The sequence below is a fragment of the Colobus angolensis genome, unplaced genomic scaffold (assembly GCF_000951035.1).
Source record: "Colobus angolensis palliatus isolate OR3802 unplaced genomic scaffold, Cang.pa_1.0 Scaffold45, whole genome shotgun sequence".
In the NCBI taxonomy this organism is placed as follows: Eukaryota; Metazoa; Chordata; class Mammalia; order Primates; family Cercopithecidae; genus Colobus; species Colobus angolensis.
The window spans coordinates 1626422-1647365 of NW_012117932.1; the positions used below are offsets into that span (position 1 = coordinate 1626422).

General features: G+C 36.4%; 1 protein-coding gene across 1 annotated transcript in view; it reads left to right on the forward strand.

Moving 5' to 3' along the window:
• ROCK1 (Rho-associated, coiled-coil containing protein kinase 1) overlaps positions 1-20944 on the forward strand; it is a 158036-nt gene that overhangs the window by 71687 nt on the left and 65405 nt on the right. The window contains exons 10-13 of the mRNA XM_011957774.1: positions 6180-6339; positions 11644-11704; positions 15083-15171; positions 19399-19447. Coding sequence (XP_011813164.1) covers positions 6180-6339; positions 11644-11704; positions 15083-15171; positions 19399-19447 — 359 coding nt within the window. The remainder of the gene's footprint in view (positions 1-6179; positions 6340-11643; positions 11705-15082; positions 15172-19398; positions 19448-20944) is intronic.

Genomic DNA, 20944 nt, shown 5'->3' on the forward strand with positions numbered 1-20944 from the left:
CAGCCTGGGCAACAGAGCAAGACTCCATCTCAAAAAAAAAAAAAAAAAAGAAGAAGAACTTTTATTTCTGATCTTGTAACCTGCAATTTTGTTGAATTTGTCTATTACCTCTAATGTATTATTTTGTAGCTTCTTTAGGATTTTCTATATTAGGATCCTGTCACCTGCGAGTAGAGAGAGTTTTACTTCTTCCTTTCCAATTTATATGCCTTTTATTTATCATTCTTGCCTAATTACTCAGACTAGAGCTTCCAGTAAAGTGTTGAATAGCAGTGGTAAAAGTAGGCACCTTGTCTGTTTCTGGTCACAGGAGGAAACTTTTAGTCTTTCACCACTGAGTATAATGTTAGCTGTGGGATTTTCATTAATGTCCTTTATCATATTGAGGAAGTTCCTCTCTATTCCTTGTTGGCCAAGTGTTTTCAATCATGAAAGGGTGTTGTGTTTGTCAAATGCTTTTTATATGACAACTGAAATGATCATATGGGTTTTTTTTCCCTCATTTTGTTTTATTTTTTTAATACCATATGGGTTTTTTTTCCTTCATTTTGTTTTATTTTTTTAATAGAGTCAAGGTCTTGCTCTGTTGCCCAGGCTGGAATGCGGTTCCATGATCTTAGCTCACTGTATTGTTGAACTCTCAGACTCAAGGGATCCTCCTGCCTCAGCCTCCCAAGTAGCTAGGAACACAGTCATGTGTCACCACACCTGGCTAATTTTCTTTTTATTTTCTGTAGAGATGGTGTCTTGCTATGTTGCCCAGACTGGTTTCAAACTCCTGGTCTCAAGCCACCCTCCCTTGGCCTTCCAAAGTGCTGGGGTTATAGACATGAGCCACTATGGCCCTATTATGATTCTTTATTTCTTTTAAAATAAATTTTGGCAGTCTGTGTTTTCCAGGAATGTCTCTATTTCATCTAAGTTATCTAATTTGTCACTGTAGGCCGGGCGTAGTGGCTAACCCCTGTAATCCCGACAATTTGGGAGGCCGAGGTAGGTGGATCACTTGAGGCCAGGAGTTCGAGATCAGCCTGGCCAACATGACAAAACCTCATCTCTACAAAAAATACAAAAAAAAAAAAATGAACCAGCCAGGCATGGTGGTGCACTCCTGTCGTCCCAGCTACTCCAGAGACTGAGACAGAGAATCACTTGAACCCAGGAAGCACGGGTTACAGTGAGCTAAGGCTGCACCACTACACTCTAGCCTGGGTGACAGAGCAAGACTCTGTCTCCAAAAAAAAAGGAAAAAAAAAAGTCACTGTAAGATTATGCATTGTATTTTCTTTTTACTTCTATGTGGTTGGTAGTTATGCCCCTACTTTTATTTTTTATTTTAGTTGTTTGTGTCTTCTGGGTTTTTTTTTGTCCCCCTCTTAGTTCAGTAGAAGGATTGTCAATTTTGCTGATTTTTATAAAGAAACGATTTTTTAGTTTTGTTAATTTGCATTATTGATTTTCTATTCTCAGTTTTATTTCTATGCACTCCAATCTGTATTCTTTCTTTCCTTTTGCTAGCTCTTGGTTTAATTTGCTTTTCTTTTTATAGTTCCTTGTAGTGTCAAGTTGGGTTATTGGCTTGAGATCATTGGTTTTTAGTATAATAGACATTTATAGGTAAAATTTCCACCGGAGCACTGCTTTCATTGACTCCCATACATTTTGGTATGTTGTTTTCATTTTCATTTGTCTCAAAGTATTTAGTCTTCCCATTTTCATTTGTTTCTAAGTATTTAGTCTTCCTGTGATTATTTCTTTCAGTCACTGGTGATTTAAGAGTGTTTTGTTTAATTTCCATGTATTTGTGAAACTTTCAGTTTTTTTCCTATTACTGACTTCTTGGTTCATTCTCTTGTGGTTAAAGAAGATACTTTGTATGATTTCAGTGTTTTAAAACTTCTTAAGACTTGTTTTTTGGTCCAACTTATAATCTGTCTTGGAAGATGTTCCATATACACTTGAGAAAAATGTGTATTCTGCTGTTGTTGAGTGTTCTGTACACGCCTGTTACGTCTAGTTGGTTTGTGAAGTTAATATCTTCTGTTTTCTTATTGATCTTCTATTTATATGTTCTATCCATTGTTGAAAGTAGGTTATTGAAGACACCAACTTGTGTTAAGCCATTTTTGCATTGCTATAAAGGAATATCTGAGACTGGTAATTTATAAAGAAAAGAGTTTTAATTGGCTCATGGTTCTGCAGGCTGTACAAGCATGTTGCTGGCATCTGCTCAGCTTCTGGAGAGGCCTCAGGGAGCTTTTACTCATTGCAGAAGTCAAAGTGAGAACAGGCCCATTACATGGTAAGAGCCAGGAGCAAGAAAGAGGGTGAGGGGGACAATGACACATGTTTTTAAACAACCAGATCTGGCAATAACTCATTCACTGTCTTGAGGACAACACCAAGGGAATGGTGCTAAACCATTCTTGAGAAATCCACTTCTGTGATCCAGTCACATCCCACCAGCCCCCGCCCCCCAACATTAGGGATTACTTTTCAACATGACATTTGTGGGGACAAGCTATAAAACTGTGTCAGACTATTATTTTAGAACGGTTTTTTTCCTGCATTCATGTCTATTTTTGCTTCTTACATTTTGGGGCTGTGTTAGATGCATACATATTTATAGTCATCATATTTTCTTAATGGATTGAGCCTTTTATCAATTAATATGTAGTGTCCTTTTTTGCCTCTTTTGACAGTTTTTTATTTAAAGTCTGTTTTGTCTCATGTTAATGTAGCCACTTCAGCTCCCTTTTGCATGGAATTATCTTTTTTCCTCCATTACTTTTAACTTGTGGATGCAGGTCAGGTAACGTTTTAACCTATGTCTGTGGATCTTAGGCGAGTCTCTATAGACAGATACAGTTGAATCATTTTTTGTTGCATTCTACCCATCTCAGCCTTTTGATTGGTGAGTTTAATCCATTTAAATGTAAAGTGAATACTGATAAGAAAAGACTTCTGTCATCTTCCTGTTTTCTATGTCATATATTTCCTTTTTATTCCTCAGATAATACATTATTGCTTTCTTTTGTGTTTAGTTTTTTACCCTAGTATGCTATTTTGATTCCTTCTTTTCCTTTTCTGTATATTTTTTAGTCATTTTCTTATCAATTAACATGGAATTACACTTAACATTCTAAATTGATAACAATCTAGGTTGAATTGATACCACTTTACTTTGAGTAGCTTTCAAAAACCTGCTTCTATTTACATTTATCTAAATAGTTACCTTTACTGATACTCCTTTTTCTTCTTCATGTGGCTTTGAGTTAAGACAGTTTGATTATGGCATGTGATTATGGTATGTCTTCATGTGGAGTTTTTGGAGTTTTTCATAGTTGGCATTCAGCTTCTTGGATGTGTAGATTTATATATTTTACCAGATTTGGAAAGGTTTGGCCATTATTTCTTCAAATAGTCTTTTTGCCCCTTTCTCTCCTTCTGGAATTCCCATAATCTGCATGTTGGTCTGGTTTGATGCCACAGTTTCCTTAGTCTCTGTTCACTATTTCATTCTTTTTCTTACTGTTCCTCACACTTGATAATTTCATTTGTCCTATTTTCAAGTTCACTGATTTTTTTCCTCTGCCTATTCAGATCTGCTGTTGAAGCTTTCTAGAGAAATTTTAACTTCAGCTATTGTACTTCTCGGTGCTAGACTTTCTATTTGGTTTTATTTTCGATCTCTTTCATGATATTTTTTCTTTGTTAAGACATCATCTTCCGGGTACCTTGTCTATAGTGTTCGTTTGTTTTTTGAACACATTTAAGAGAGTTTAAGGTTTTGTTGAGTAAATCTAATGTCTTGGTTTCCTCAGTGGTGGTTTCTATCATTTTCTATATTCCCTGTGAATGGCCTATTACTTTCTTGCTTCTTTACATGCTTTGTAATTTTTTGTTGTAAACTGGACATTGTTTTAAAGCAGCTGTATCCTTCTAAGAGGGACATTTTGGATATTACAGTGTTGTAACTCTGGAAATCAGATCTTCCTCTTTTACGCAGGGCTTGCTGTTGTTGCTTGTTGTGGGCTGTGATAGTGACTTTTCCAAACTATTTTTGCATTGTCGTGTGTATTCACTGAAATCTCCATTTCATTATCTCAGCCAGTGACAGAGGTTTCCCTAAATGCCAAATTTTTGTATCTTCTTTCTTCATTTAAACACTCCCTGCTTGTTACTAGTTTTTTATTAGGTTCCAGAGTTCTCAGAAAGTTGCTCTGGTAGTTTTTGTCAACTCAGCGTTTGGAAGTATGTTTTCTTTGTGTTTCCTACTTTGCCATTTTTGACAACATCTGCTGGATTCTTTTTTATGGAACATGGTTTCTAAATTAACAGTTATTTAATGAAGGCAGATTTTTAAACAAATATATACTGATGTTTATTCCGTAAAGTTATCTTTATTCTTATTAGTTCTGAAGTGATTATATGGCATTATATAAAGCCTAAGTAAGCATCTTAATTTAGAAGCAGAAATAATTACTTTTATAACTCTTCCAATATTTTCCCCACTTGTGTCTCAGAATTTAAACAGGTGAGAATTTGTCATTTTAGAACTACTGTGAAATAGTGTCATTTATAAAAAGAGTAGGTCCATCAGAAACAGCAAGAGAAAATGCAGCACACTTATTCTGCTTCTCTCTTTCTGATATAATTTTAAAGCAGGTTTTCTGAGCCTTAGCAGTGGACAAATAATTCTTTTTGTGGGATTATCCGAAACTTAGGGATGTTTAGTGGCATCCCATGACTGTACTCATTAGGTGCCAGTAACACCTTTTTTCCATTAATGAGAACCGGAATATGTACCCAGACATTGCTGAATGCCCTCCAGCAGGCAAAAGTGTCTCTGATTGAGATCACTTTTAACGTAACATTTATGCCAAGACCATAATTTACTTTTGTATTTCCCAAGGGCGGCAACCGTTTGTGTTTTCCCCTCATTTTACAAATATTAGAAAGCTAGCCTTGTCTAATCAGTTCTGTTGGCCATTCAGGAAAGTGGAATGGTGGAAAAGCTCTAATCTCACTCTCTTGTTACTATTAGTTAGTACTACGGCTTCATTCGGGTAAATGTGTTGTTTCGTTCCCTAAATATTAATTTACTGTGTCTCAGATGACACAACAATAAGTATTTCTTGCCTGAAATACCTAGATGATTGAAAGAAAATTGATTCCTTTTCCCTAAAAGAACATGAGGTTGTTGTACCTAAAATAATTTTTTAGTATTTTGATGATCATAATTCAGGGATGTTTTATTATACTACAGTATCTTTAAGCTAAAAAATAAATTTTCTTAAACTTTTATTTTCTTAGAATTTATTTTTAGATGTACCTCTTGTAACATTCAAGTCCCAGAAGTAGATGTTAGTAGTATTAGTTTTATATAGTATTTTCTCCTATATTATGAATATTTAAACGTTGTCACATATGGTTTTATATTATTAAGTATATGTAAGACTTGGTCCATATCAAATTTATAATTCTTGAAGATGTCATGTCCGTTTTTTGTATTACTGCCCTTTTTTGTTAACAATAATATCATAAATACCTCACTGCATTAGTCTTAATCACTTGATTCTAGAGGTAGCTAGTCTGAAAATACAATTCCAAATCCGTTGCTCCTGTGGCTTAATCTTATGGAGATATTGGGGTGGGAGAGAGGAGTATTGATCATCTGGATTCTGAGTGAGTAAAAATATTTCAGTACCAAATTATTGTGTCCAGGAAGCTAAGAAGTAACCTTAATTTCTGGTTTACTATAAAGCAGATTAACCAAAAAATACTATATTTAAAGATAAACAATTTTTTCGAGTACGGTTTGTTATGCTTTAGTTTCTGGAAAGTTTTTTCTGTAGTCCTGAATGCTTTTGTGTATTTATTGGTACATTCTAAAACAAACCTTAATAATGCTTGATTTGTAATAGTGAAGTTAAACCCAAGGTATAGATAATTATAGGTGACTTTGAAGATAATTGTTTCATAGAATTACATAATGATCAATTATCAGTTGATTTTTAATCCTGGTAAAGCTTAGTATAATAGGGTTCAAGCCAGGTAGAATTTGTGGTTTGCAAGCTTTTATAAGAGAGAAACCATCAGTAGTTGGTATGGAATCTGCTTCACTTTACTTGTATTTTAAGTTTGAAATGAGCAACTAATTTTGTTTCTGTTTTTAGCTGTAGCACCAGTTGTACCTGATTTAAGTAGTGACATTGATACTAGTAATTTTGATGACTTGGAAGAAGATAAAGGAGAGGAAGAAACATTCCCTATTCCTAAAGCTTTTGTTGGCAATCAACTACCTTTTGTAGGATTTACATATTATAGCAATCGTAGGTAAGTATGCTAAACAGTGATTGTAGGAGTAAGTGCCGATTTTGTTCTTAGAAATATCTAAAAATCATTTTTAAATTAGATTTAATGGTATATAAAGATATACCTTATGCAATTTTTCATTGATGCATGATATCTCCAGTATTTCATATGTAATTTGTCTTGGACTCATCCATGTTTAGGACACTGTTTTTCAAAATTTTTTTGCTAAATGATATACTATATATCCTCAAGTTACAACAATTAGTAGGTCAAAAGATGCTATAAATACTGATATTTTGATCTGTAGACTTATGGTTTATAATACATTTTGAAACAACATGTAGACTTTTTTTTTTTTTGGAGATGGAGTCTTGCTCTGTCACCCAAGCTGGAGTGTAGTGGCACAATCTTGGCTCACTGCAACCTCCACCTCCTGGGTCCAAGCAATTCTCCTGCCTCAGCCTCCCGAGTAGCTGGGATTACAGGTGCTCACCACCACACCCAGCTAATTTTTGTATTTTTAGTAGAGATGGGGTTTTACCATGTTGGCCAGGCTGGTCTTGAACTCCTGACCTCATGATCTGCCCGCCTTGGCCTCCCAAAGTACTGCGATTACAGGCATGACCCACCATGCCTGGCCAGTATGTAGACTTTTCTTTTCTTTTCTTTTCTTTTATTATTATTATTATACTTTAAGTTCTAGGGTACATGTGCATAACGTGCAGGTTTGTTACATATGTATACTTGTGCCATGTTGGTGTGCTGCACCCATCAACTCGTCATTTACATCAGGTATAACTCCCAATGCAATCCCCCCCCCTCCCCCCACATGTAGACTTTTCTGGCGTTATCATCACCATATAGATCCTATCAATTTTTAGCTCTTCAAAAATTAAGTAATTCCTCCCCAAACCCATTTAATTTACCATGTGTTATAACATGTAGTATTACCTCCACTGTGACCTTGGACAAATAAATAACTTTGGCCTTTTATGCCTCCATTTCCTCAAAAATAGGGATGATGATAATAACAATAATACTACTTGCCTACTTACCTCACAAGATTGTTGTAAGGTGCCAAGACCAGCGGTGCTGGAGGAGTTAAAGACACACACCCACAAATATAGAGGTGTGAAGTGGGGAATCTGGGATCTCACAGCCTTCAGAGCTGATAGCCCGCAACAGAGATTTACCCTCACATTTATTAACAGCAAACCAGTCATTAGCATTGTTTCTATAGATACTAAATTAACTAAAAGTATCCGTTATGGGAAACAAGGGATGGGTGGAATTAAATGAATAGGTTGGGCTATTTAACTGCAACGGGAACACACCCTTAAGACACAGTTCTCTCATGCTAATTGTTTGTGGCTTAAGAATGCCTTTAAGTGGTTTTCCGCCCTGGGCGGGCCAGGTGTTCCTTGCCCTCATTCCTGTAAACCCACAACCTTCCAGCTTGGGTGTTAGGGCCATTAAGAACATGTTATAGTGCTGCAGAGATTTTGTTTATGGCCAGTTTTTGGGGGGCTTGTTCCCAACAGTAAGGTTTAAGTAAATTAAACACAGTACAGCACTTAGAAGAGTGCTTTGCATGGTATAAGCACTCAGTGTAACTATTAGTATCAGTGGTATGAGTTCATGTTAGCTTTACTCTAATGTACTTGAGATTTAAGTTAAACATTTAACATTATTTTAGTGTGCTGAGCATTTGTTCATTCCACAGATATCTTTGATAACTTATTATTTGTCAGGTATATACTAAGCACCAAATTGCATGGAGAAGGATGAATAAGATACAGTACCTTCTCTTGAGAGGCTCACATTTGGTGAGAAAGGGATAAATTGTACAATGTAGGTTGGTAAGAACGACATAGTAGAAATCTCAGTCAGGCACGGTGGCTCACGCCTGTAATCCCAGCAGTTTGGGAGGACGAGGTGGGCGGGTCACTTGGGGCCAAGAGTTCGTGACTAGCCTGGCCAACGTGGTGAAACCCTGTCTCTACTAAAACTACAAAAATTAGCCAGGTGTGGTGTCACATGCCGGTAATCCCAGCTACTTGGGAGACTGAGGCAGGAGAATTGCTTGAACCTGGGGGACGGAGGTTGCAGTGAGCCAAGATCATCATGCCACTGCACTGCAGCCTGGGCAATGGAGTGAGACCGTCTCAAAAAAAAAAGGAAGGAAGGAAGTGAAGGAAGGAGAAATCTAAACAAAGTGCTATACCAATATAATGCATTGAACTATATGATAACACTTACTGGGTGGGTTAAATCTGCTTTTAATTACCTCAAAAATATGTACTTCTAATCAAATTATACTCCTTTGGAATGGTATCAGATAACGGATTTGCTTGGAGTAAATTATTACATTTGAGGTCTTTATAACTAATCTTATTTTAAAGTGAAGAGTCTTGTCATTTTAGTATTAGAGCCATTCAGGTTAAGCTTAGAAATCAGAAAGACAATTTAGTCTGGCTTTTTGAAACTTATTCAGTAATTCACTGTAAGATAGTACTTAATACTTTTTGTTGCATCATCAGTGAGATAGCTGGCACTTACCTTTTTTTCCTCCCTAACACTCCATGAGTATAATATTTTAACTATTTTCAATTAACATACATATACAGAAGAGCTTCAGGGTGATTTTTGCTGAAGCGTTCTTTTTTTTTTTTTTTTTTTTGAGACAGAGTTTTGCCCTTGTTGCCCAGGTTGGAGTGCAATGATGCAATCTTGACTCACTGCAACCTCTGTTTCCTGGGGTCAAGCCATTCTCCTGCCTCGGCCTCCCGAGTAGCTGCGATTACAGGCATGCGCCACCACGCCCAGCTAATTTTGTGTTTTTAGTAGAGACAGGGTTTCTCCACGTTGGTCAGGCTGGTCTCAAACTCCTGACCTCAGGTGATCTGCCTGCCTTGGCCTCCCGAAGTGCTGAGATTACAGGTGTGACCCACCATGCCCAGCCTGCTGAAGTGTTCGTTAACTTTTTGTATTCTTATCAATTATTCTTTGACTTGGTTTCTGAAACACTCAAGTTGTTGATAATAAACAACCTCCAATGTTTTTGTATTTTCTGTAGTAGAGTCCAGCAGTTAATAACTTTAAGTTTCTCTGTATAATGGTAACCTTGAGTTACATAAACATTTATTCTACTCCTTGTCCTACATTATCATGCACTTGATTATGTTCTCTAGTTTTTCTTTGTATTCATGTTTTATGGCCCAAACTAATTTTTAAGTTTCTTAAAAGTAGAAATTATACTGCTTTTTTTTTTGAGATGGAGTCTCGCTATCTTCCAGGCTGAAGTGCAGTGGCGTGATCTCGGCTCACTGCAAGCTCCACCTCCTGGGTTCACGCCATTCTTCTGCCTCAGCCTCCCGAGTAGCTGGGACTACAGGCACCTGCCACCAAGCCCGGCTAATTTTTTTTTTTTTTTTGTAGTTTCAGTAGAGACGGGGTTTCACCATGTTAGCCAGGATGGTCTCGATCTCCTGACCTTGTGATCTGCCTGCCTTGGCCTCCCAAAGTGCTGGGATTACAGGTGTGAGCCACCGCCCCCAGCCATATATACTGTGTTCTTACCTGTCATAGCCCATTGACAAATATATGTAGTATTTTTTAAGTAATTACTACATGAATAGGCAAAGGTACGGTTGCTCTTAATAAGAAAGAACCAACTATATATATATATATATATATATTTTTTTTTTGAAACAGAGTCTCACTCTGTTGCCGAGGCTGGAGTGTGGTGGTGTGATCTTGGCTCACTGCAATCTCCGCCTCCTGGGTTCACGTGATTCTTGTGCCTCAGCCTCTGAGTAGCTGGGATTTCAGATGCGTACCACCACGCCTGGCTAATCTTTGTATTTTTATTAGAGATGGGGTTTCACCATGTTGGCCAGGCTGGTCTCAAACCCCTGGCCTCAAGTGATCCACCCACCTTGGCCTCCCAAAATAATCCCATTGAATTACATGTGTGAGCCACTGCACCTGGCCCTGGCAAAAATATTGATTAGCCTTATTGTAATATGTAAGCATAATTTAGAATATACAGATATGAAATAGAAAACCTCTGAAATTCTTATCCCTGAAATCCAAATATACTTTTAATACCAAGGGCAGAAATAATTGTTGCTTAATTACAGCTGAATTAAACATGATTTTTAAAATAGCCTTAAGCTATATTCCTAATATAGTAACTCCTATTTCTTAAAAAGTTACCTAAATGACCAGATTCTATGTAAAAGCATCAATATAATATGCAAACGTACCTTGATGGAAAATGACAGAAGTTGGAAGAATTAATGTATACAAGTGATGTCCTTAAATTTCCCTTGCTGCATTCAAGCTTTTATTACTAATTTTGCAAAAGACTAAAATGTCAGTCTCAGTTACATAGCTTGTTAAGTTTAGAAAATATCTTAGAGACGAAACAGTCTCATCTAATTTAGATTTCACTGGCATTGCTATATGCCTTATTTATATTACATAAGCAGAATCTCACATTGAATTTCTGAGATGCTTAATAGTCAATGGAATTAAATTGCACTACATCCAGAATTTGTCAATTGTTATATAGGACTTTTCCTCTATAAAACTGCTACATAGCCCCTATTATTGTCTTAAAGTTGTCTGAATCTCCATTTGATCTGAATAATTTTTCAAGGAAAACCTAGGAAGTGGCATATTTCTAGCTGTTTCTTTTATAGTGCCATTATACTGTGTATTTTTATTGATACTTAATGGATTCTGTCTTTCACTGATTTTTAAAATTTACTTAAATTGTTCTTTTGGAACATTATTAATATCTGGTGTGTTAACAGATGCCTCCAATAGCTATGAAGTATACGATAACTATTTGATGTCCTTTTGCGAGAGCTCTGCTGGTTAATTGGGATGCTGACTGTAGTGGTGGTGATGGTAGAAGTAGTGATTATAGTAGTTGTAGCCATAGTAATTGTAGCATGGTGGTGGTAGTAGCAACACTAGCGGCACTAGTACCTTACCAGAAAGCCTAATCTGAACTAACTTGAGACTTTGTTTTTTATTTATCTTACTTGGTATGAATATTCTTATGTTTTGCTACAAGAATATTAAGTCATATGTTTACAGGCTGCTACTATTTTTAGACCTAACTGGGTGTTTTATTTAATATATGTATCATTTCTGAATTGTGTTTATAAAAATTATGAACCTACACTTAATTTTTAAAAACAAAGCTACTGTAACACTGAACATAAAATAGGCATGTAGTATTTATTATTGGTTGTTACGGGATATCAAAGAGTTTTTTGTTTTGTTTTCTTTTTAAACTTTTTTTTCCCTCAGATACTTATCTTCAGCAAATCCTAATGATAACAGAACTAGCTCCAATGCAGATAAAAGCTTGGTAGGTATTTTCTTAATATTAAGAAAATTGTTTTTAAAATTGTTTTGTGGGTAATATATTTGTGTGTGTGATAGTAAATTTATGTATTGTTTGTGAAGCTGTGGTTAGCTGAACTTAGATTTTTATGGCACTTTTATCTCCCGTCTCCTTTTCGGTCTGATTTTTTTGCTCAAACATCAAATGAAATAATATATTTGGAGGCAGTTAGTAAACTAAATTGTTACACAGATTGACAGAGGTCATCTTTTTTAATCTTTGGAATCGGGAACTATGATATATCAATGTGTCATTAAGGGTCTTGATAGGCAAACAGATTACATGTTCAAAAGATTTAAACGAGAGTTTTGTGTGTATGGTAAATATACAAAACATGAAATTTACCATTTTAATCATTTTTAAGTGTGCAGTTCAGTGGCATTAAGCACCTTCACATGGATGTGCAGCCATCACCGCCATCCATCTCAAGAACCTTTTCATCATCCCAAACTAAAAATCTATGCCAATTGAACAATAACTCCTAATTTCACCCTCCCCCCAGGTCCTGGTAACCCCTGTTCTACATTCTGTCTCAATGAATTTGCCTATTCTAGGCACCTTATATGAATGGAATCATACAATATTTATCCATATGTGACTGACTTCTTTCATGTAGCATACTGTCTTCAAGGTTCATCTATATTGTAGTATGTGTTCAGATTTCCTTCGTGTTTAAGGTTGAGTAATATTCCATTGCGTACATATATATACACACACACACACATATATATATACACACGCACACCATATTTCATGCATTTATTAAGTGAATTGTTTAATGGAGGGATGATTAACAAGCTGTGAACATCAGTAGAGGGAAACAATAAAGTGTACTAAAGCACCCATGTATGAATAAGAGCGGGAAGCCATTGCCCTATACTGAAGGAGCAAAGAGAGAAAACCTTATTGTAGCTCAGAGAAAGCCTGACATCATAGAAGAGGAATATAAAACATAGAACATTGCAAGAACCACAGTGAAGCACAAAGGGTGTAGGGAGAATGAGTATTTCTTTTTTTTACCTTCAGATTTCTGCTGGTGTCTCCTGTGGGTTGAAACCAACCTTAAAGTCATAGGGCTACAGAGTAATACGGGCAATGCACTCTAGATTTTAAGGCAAAGAAGAGCAGAGGATGAAATTTCAAGGTTAGAAGGGAATGGGGGAAATGGAGAATAACCAGTATAGTCAGCATCATCTTAATTTGTCCAATGAGAAGTAAATTACTCTCAAAAATAAATTTTAGTTGAGTTCTTTCTGTTGTTTATATAGCTCATGTTCTGAGACAGAGGTAAAACAAAATCTTACTTGCTTACATTTCAGAAGGTCCTTTTGGGTTAACAGGAATTTTCTGAAAAATATCCAGAGTAATTATCTGGCCCTTCCTAGAGCATTCTTTGAACTTTTTGTCTACTATAGCCTACATTTTTTGAGGGGGCACAGAGACGTTGCAAGCCTACATATTTTTAACAGAGGAGAGGAAGAGGTAGCAGCCATTTTTAAAAAGCTGATAATGATTCTTTTCTTTCTCCTTGATATATTTACTTTTAAATATAAGAGAATGTGGTGAAAAGGGAAAATGAGAAAAAGGTGAAGGAACTACATAAATACCCATTTGCTGTTAAGTTCATCTTTTACATTTTAATCTCAGTAGAGCTGTTTGGCAAGTTATGTATTGCTAACAACGGCTCAAAAATCTTTGACCTAGGTAATAATAAGGAGTTGCTGTAAGTCAGCTGTCACTGTATTACTTGACTGTAGAGTTAGAAGTGCCTTCAGCCTTCAAAAATATTCAAAGGATTCATGTTTTCTTTGGGCGGATTTTGTTCAGTGGTGATTACCATAAGTTTGTCAGTGGTTGCTACCTTTATCTTTTGCTCTAATAATATCAAGGGGGAAATACTAATTATTTTAACCTAGAACTAAGTACAAAATCAACTAATTTAATTTTCCTTGGAAACCTTTTAGCAGAGATGCTAATGAACAACTTTGCAGTTGCCAAATACAATGGATGATTTTCAGCCTGTGTCTTATTTTTCTTCTTTGCTGTGTTTGACACTGACTACTTCCCTCTTCTTTGGAACTTCAGACTTTTCTAACTCTTTTATGTTCCTATTGTTTCCCTCTTTTTTACCTCCCATATTTTTGAATTTTATTTATTTCTCAATCCCCTTTTCAAGATCTTCCTCCTTTGCTTACTTTCGATTATTAAACATTTCCCAAAGTTCTGATCTTGGCTCTCTGCTCTTTCTCTGTAGATAATCTCATTCATGTCCAGCTTGCTCGTCTGAGCTCCAGCCCTGAATCTTTCTCTCTCTTCTGTATACTTCTCAGGCATATCAAACTAGGCCAGAGCTAAACTCACTGTTTTCCTGTCCCCGTTCCCTCCCTAGCAGTGTGTTGATTGTCTCTCATAATGGTATATCTGTTCTAACTTCCAATTGATTTGGTCATACGTTATGCTTTCTAATTGATACCTTTATCCATTACTTCCTCATCATTCCTATAGACTCTGCCTTTTATCAGATCCATATTCTCTTAGCTGAACTGTTTTGATAGCTTTTTAACTGGTTGCTCTTCTTAGAACTTCACTGCCCTCTAAGCTGTTCATTCACCTTATTATTGTAGTGATGTTTCTGAGGTGCCAGCATTATGTCATTTCTCATTTAAAATGTTTATGGGTTAAAGTCCCTAACTCCAATTTGTGCATGGAAGCGTCATTACCTTCTTAGACTTAAAGTGAGTTGTTTTTCCTGTTACATTCTGTGCTCTGCTACAGTGCTTGATTTCTTTCCGTTTCCCAAATGTATCGTATTTTCTTCTGCCTTTCTATGTTTGGGCTCATTGTTCATTCTAGCTAAAATGCCTTCCTTGTACCACCTGCTTTGCTTTATCAGATTATCAGTTCCTCTTACCTTTTTAGGCTTCAACTTAAGGATTATATATTCTTGGCAGAGTTAGAAGTGACCTTTTCTGTCCTTCGGAATACTCTGTAGATAATTTTATTATTGTTTACCAAAGTCTGTTGTAATATTTTGTGTATATTTGTTTGAGACATTGTAGGTTCTTTTTTCTCTTCCAATTTAACTTTGCCTCACTATGTGACTATTTGCTTCATGAGAACAGGAACCAAATCTTTTTAATTTTTGTATTTCTAATGGCCTGACATTTAGTAGATGTTAAGAAAATGCTTGTTAAATTGATAATAAAAAAATTGAGATAGAAAAGAGGTAAGATTAAACTAAATTATTTTCTAAAAAGGTTTAAAATATTAACATAGACTTGATATTTTAAATGTCTAAATATTCTTAGTACAATGAATTTTTGTTTTTGTTTTAAATTAAAGCAGGAAAGTTTGCAGAAAACAATCTATAAGCTGGAAGAACAGCTGCATAATGAAATGCAGTTAAAAGATGAAATGGAGCAGAAGTGCAGGTGAGAATATACTTGAAGTTTTTCATATTAAAAGTTTTACATACCAAATACTTATTTGAAAGCTTATACCCTGCAAACATCTGAAAGTAGATAGAAAATGAGGATGTAAAGATTACTACTGATAATACATTCATGATATGTCTCGGCTAGAATTGAGAAGTTGTATTTATGTTGGCTTAGTTATAGATGTATTTTCCTCAGAATATTTAAAGTACATTTGTTCCTGGCAGCCTGTATTCTTTTTTTTTTTTTTTTTGAGACAGAGTCTCACTCTGTTGCCCAGGCTGGAGTGCAGTGATGCGATCTCAGCTCACTGCAAGCTCCACCTCCCGGGTTCACACCATTCTCCTGCCTCAGCTTCTCCAGTAGCTGGGACTACAGGCACCTGCCACAATGCCTGGCTAATTTTTTTTTTTCTTTTTTTTTTTTTGTATTTTTAGTAGAGATGGGGTTTCACTGTGTTAGCGAGGATCTCCTGACCTTGTGATCTGCCTGCCTCGTCTTCCCAAAGTGCTGGGATTACAGGTGTGAGCCACCACGCCCGGCCAACAGTCTGTATTCTTAAAAAACTATAATGCTAATTCATTTAGTTGCCTGACTTACTGCTTACATAATTAGCTAACTAAGAAGGCAAATTAGGCTGGGCATGGCGGATTACTTGAGGGCATGAGTTCAAGACCAGCCAGGCCAGCATGGCAACTGCATCTCTACTGAAAATACAGACAATTAGCTGGGCACAGTGGTGTGCACCTGTAGTCCCCGCTGCTTGGGAGGCTGAGACATGAGAGTTGCTTGAACTCAGGAGGGAGAGGTTACAGTGAGCCGAGATCACGCCATTGCACTGCAGCCTGGGTGACAGAGCAAGACTCTGTCTCAAAAAGAAAAATAAAGGGGAAATTAGTTTACATTAAATAAGGTGCTTTTTGAAATGTAAAATGTTGAAGATTAAAATATATTAAATTTTTGATGTGGCCATTCTAATGTCCACTGTGGTTCTCTGGAGCAGTAACTCAGAGTATTTTTTTCTGTGGGTCTGATTTCAGCATGTTATTGGCATTAGACCCACAGAAAAAATATCTTTGAGGTATGCTCAAGATTAATTTAAATAACCTATCTTAATACTGAATTACTTATCAATTATAAGCAATACTTTTTTATAATTATTTATGTTTTTAGTGAATAGTATTGAATAAATGAAATGCAAAGGTGACACAAAAAGTATTCAACAAATAAAATTGGGAACACTGGTAATTTTGTGACAGAGCAGGTGGGGGGTTTGGTATGAAACAGGTAAAATTCTCACTTTTAACCATTCTTTGTAGATTATATGGTTAAGTGTATAATACAAACTTTTTTTTTTTGAGACGGAGTCTTGCTCAGTCACCCAGGCTGGAGTGCAGTGGCGCGATCTCCACTCGCTGCAGGCTCCGCCTTCCGGGTTCACGCCATTCTCCTGACTCAGCCTCCTGAGTAGCTGGGACTACAGGCGCCCGCCACTATGCCCGGCTAATTTTTTTTTTGTATTTTTAGTAGAGACGGGTTTCACTGTGTTATCCAGGATGGTCTTGATCTCCTGACCTCGTGATCCGCCCGTCTCAGTCTCCCAAAGTGCTGGGATTACAGGCGTGAGCCACCACGCCCGGCCAATACAAACTTTTTTTAAAAAAGATATTTGAATATTATTTGAATGTAAGCAAATAATTAACTGATCCTAGGATTTGGAAAGAATTTCTAAATATAAAATATGAAAATAAGGGGAAGAACTGGGTAGATACTGTTATATAAATGTGGAGAAGTCTCTACATCCAATTTTTTTTTTTTTTTTTGAGACAACGTCTCACTCTTGTCCCCTAGACTGGAGTGTGATGGTGCGATCTCGGCTCACTGCAACCTCTGCTTCCCGGGTTCAAGCAGTTCTTCTGCCTCAGCCCCCCGAGTAGCTGGGATTACAAGCACCTGCCACCACGCCCGGCTAGTTTTGGTATTTTTAATAGAGACGGGATTTCACCATGTTGGCCAGGCTGGTCTCGAACTCCTGACCTCAGGTGATCTACCCGCCTCGGCCTACCAAAGTGTTGGGATTGCAGGCATGAGCCACCACTCCCGGCCCCCAAAAATTTTTAAACAAAATTGAAAGACAAGTGACAAACTGGTAGTAATGGTGAGTAGGGATCAGTTTGAGGAAGTAATAAGAACCGCTGAAGTGGCTAATAATCATGTGAAAATGTATCACCTCAAGGAAATAAAATTGAGATGAAACTTTTAAAAAGTATGTATTGAATTGGTAAATAGTTTTTAAAATAAAAACCTAGTGCTAGGGATTGTGGAGTGATATTTACTTGCATGTCTTTAAATTAAATTCTCTGCATTCAAATCATTTTAGTTACAGTCATTTATTCAATAAAAATTTCAGTTAAAGTGTCAAGATAATGTGCTTGTCAACAATATAGTACTGAATAAATCAAGACATGGCCCCTCTCCACAAGGAGCTTGTAATTTCGCAAGAAAAATAAGTAATTATCAGGAAGTGTGGTATGTATTAATTGGGGAGAGAATAAAATTATACAGGAATATCAGGAATACATCAGGAGATGCCTGTACTGTTTTGTCAGAGATAAGAGAAAGCTAAAACCAGAAGAGTCAATGGAAATTATTTGGAGAGGAGTGGAAGGAAGTGTTAGGGTCCAGGAGATGAGTATCTGTGAAGGCCGCGAGGTAAGAGACCTTGACTGGCCTGTAAGATGTGAGGGAAGGAAAAGCCTGAGATGAGAGTGGGGAGGATGGCAAGGTCTAGATTGGGGAGGATTCTTTTTTTCTCTTTTTTTTGGGGGGGACTAAGAAATTTGGAATTTATTTTAAGTGTGATGGAAAAACACCAAAAGTCATTAAACTAATAAGTAAAAAATATATATTAAATTTGCTGTTTCAAAAGAAGTTCCTGCTTAATTAGCAGCATTTGGGACTTTATTCAATTAAATGGGAGTGAGGGAAGATGAGTCAAGGATGATTCCTAGGTGATGTCATTTACTTAGGGACTTTAGAAGAGAAGCAAATTGGTATTGGGGTGGGAGTGTGCAACGGAGGCAGTAAGTTCCATTTTGGAGATGCTGAATGAGGTTTTTGATGAGACATCCATGTGAAAATGTTGCATATATAGGTTTTGAAGCTCAGAATTACGTTTTGAACCAAAGAAAGCAAATTGTAATGAAGATAATACACTGAGTGTTGACAAATGGTGCCTTAACTGATTTGATATATGCTACCTTTCTCTTCGTTTAGTTTATCCTGTATTAAAGGATAAATAGCTGATTTTTGAGTAGTGGCAAGTATTGCATGATGGAGTTTAGGGATACTTAACCTGAGATCCATAGACCTCCCCTAAAGAGTCCATGGATGAAATTTGAAGTCTTTAAACTTGGATGAGAAAAGGTGAATGTTTTCTCTAACTTGTAACTTAATTTTAGCACTTGTTTCAATTCTGAGCATAGGCAGCAATTCAGTCATTAGCAGTAGTTGTCAATTTTTATTACCAATAGAAATTATAGATGTTTTCTTATTACAGTTGTGACAGCTATCTCTAAATATCATTTATGCTCATCAATACTTCGAAATTACTGCCACTAGATCTTGTGATATAATATATTAATGAAGCATATATACTACTGAATTATACATGTTTTTAAAAAGTTTATTACTGAATTTTAATATAATTGGCTCCTCTTTTTTTTTTGGAGATGGACTCTCACTCTATCACCCAGGCTGGAGTGCAGTAGCACGATCTTGGCTCACTGCAACCTCCGCCTCCCAGGTTCAAGCAATTCTCCTGTCTTGGCCTCCCAGGTAGCTGGGATTACAGGTGCCCACCACCATGCCTGGCTAATTTTTAAAAATTTTAGTTTTAGTAGAGATGGGGTTTCACCATGTTGGCCAAGCTTGTCTCGAACTCCTGACCTCAGATGATCCACCTGCCTCGGCCTCCCAAAGTGCTGGGATTAACATATATGAGCCACTGCACCCGGCCTAATTGTCTTTTGATCATATATAATTTTTGTGCTTCAAAAAATATTTTGAAAAAAGGCCATAGGCTTCACTTGACTGCCAAAGAGATCCATGGCACCAAAAAAGGATACAAAACTCTAGCAGTGGAAAAGTAAGGAATGTGAGTGTTTAACACTGGGCAATAGGAAATAAATATATTTCTAATCTGTATTGCTTTTGTTTTTACAGAACCTCAAACATAAAACTAGACAAGATAATGAAAGAATTGGATGAAGAGGTACTTTTTGTTTTCTAATCAGAAGTTTCCTTTTTGAGATTTTTCCCTCTTTCAAATTGTTTCGTTTCCTGAGAAAATTGTATTTGAACTCTATAGTTTGAAACGCAAAACAGAGCCAGAGAATTGTGATGAGAGCCTTACCTTGGAACCGCAGTTTCAAGTGGTACAGATTAGATTATAGTTTAGTTTCCTTTGTACAATTGTATTCTACAGCCATATTGCAATTTTAGTATGTAAATTTCAGTTCAGTGGTTCTTGATGGTTGAAATGTGAGAAAGGAGCCAGAGAAGCAAGCGATCAGAAATTGAATCTCAAACTGTATCAGAAAGAGATAGACAAATAAGGAAAATAAAGAAACACAGTTTAAAATATTTTTAAAAGATTAACACTGACATAATCTCATGTAATCAAATGGAAAATATATTGATTTTAGAATGTTCATCTTTTCCATGGTTACCTGTCAAAATTTTTTTATTATCAAAGAAACAATAACAAGCATTCATAATTCAGATGTTTGTTTGCAAATATGTAATACATTTCCATTCCTCTTAGTCAACTTCTAAATATATTTCTACTGTGTCTATGAGTCCCATGAAAAGAAATACACTCTCTATAGTCTTCTCCTAATATAGTATTTTGTCCTTTTTTAGGTTTAATCTCTGGTAGTTTTTATGCTATGTTAATTTTTTCTTCCCTTATAGAATGATATCTGTCAGTGGCTTACTTTCTTTCGTGGGTGGCTTTGGATATCCATGTAATTATCTATGAAGATTTAGATAGCATTTTACTAACTTGCCTTTGTATTTAGCCTTAGCAGTATATATTTGACTCTGAATGTTTAAGGGGTCCTTTTTTGCATATCTTCCACTTACATTTAACTTTTAAAACACAGGTAAAATTCAAATGTGCTAGATTTAAGTTATTCATTTTTCCAAATTAGAAGTAGAGAGGGAAATTTGAGGTATGAAATTAAAATAGTCTCACTTCTAGAAAGATGGAGTAAAAGTACCTTTCCGTATTCCTCCCAGTAAGTACAGCTAAAAACCCTAAACATTAAACATAAAGCAAACATAAAAAGATTTTGAAAGGTGGAAAGAAGGCAAACCAGCCTGGGTTACTTGTGTCCTGAGAAACAACACATGGATGAATCTTCAGGGTTTTCTTTTTGCTGCGTGTATCCTAGACAGGGTGCCGGAGAAGCCAGCAACCTCGAAATATCAACAATTGCAGACAAAGCTCCAAAAAAAGCTAATTTCCTTAGCCTAAAGACCAGAAAAGGAGCAGGCTAGCAAGTCAGAAAACTTACACTATCACTGCTTTTCTTAGCCAAACACCACAGAAAAACAGTAGCCCCATTCTTAACAGCAAAGGCTGAGTGGGAAGTCTAGATTTCCATCTCCACTATGCTGTAGCACACCCCAACTGCCAATTAGAATAGTGTCAGAGAAGGCCCAGTAAAGGAATTTTCATCTCCCGGGGGCAGTAACAAACCTTCCT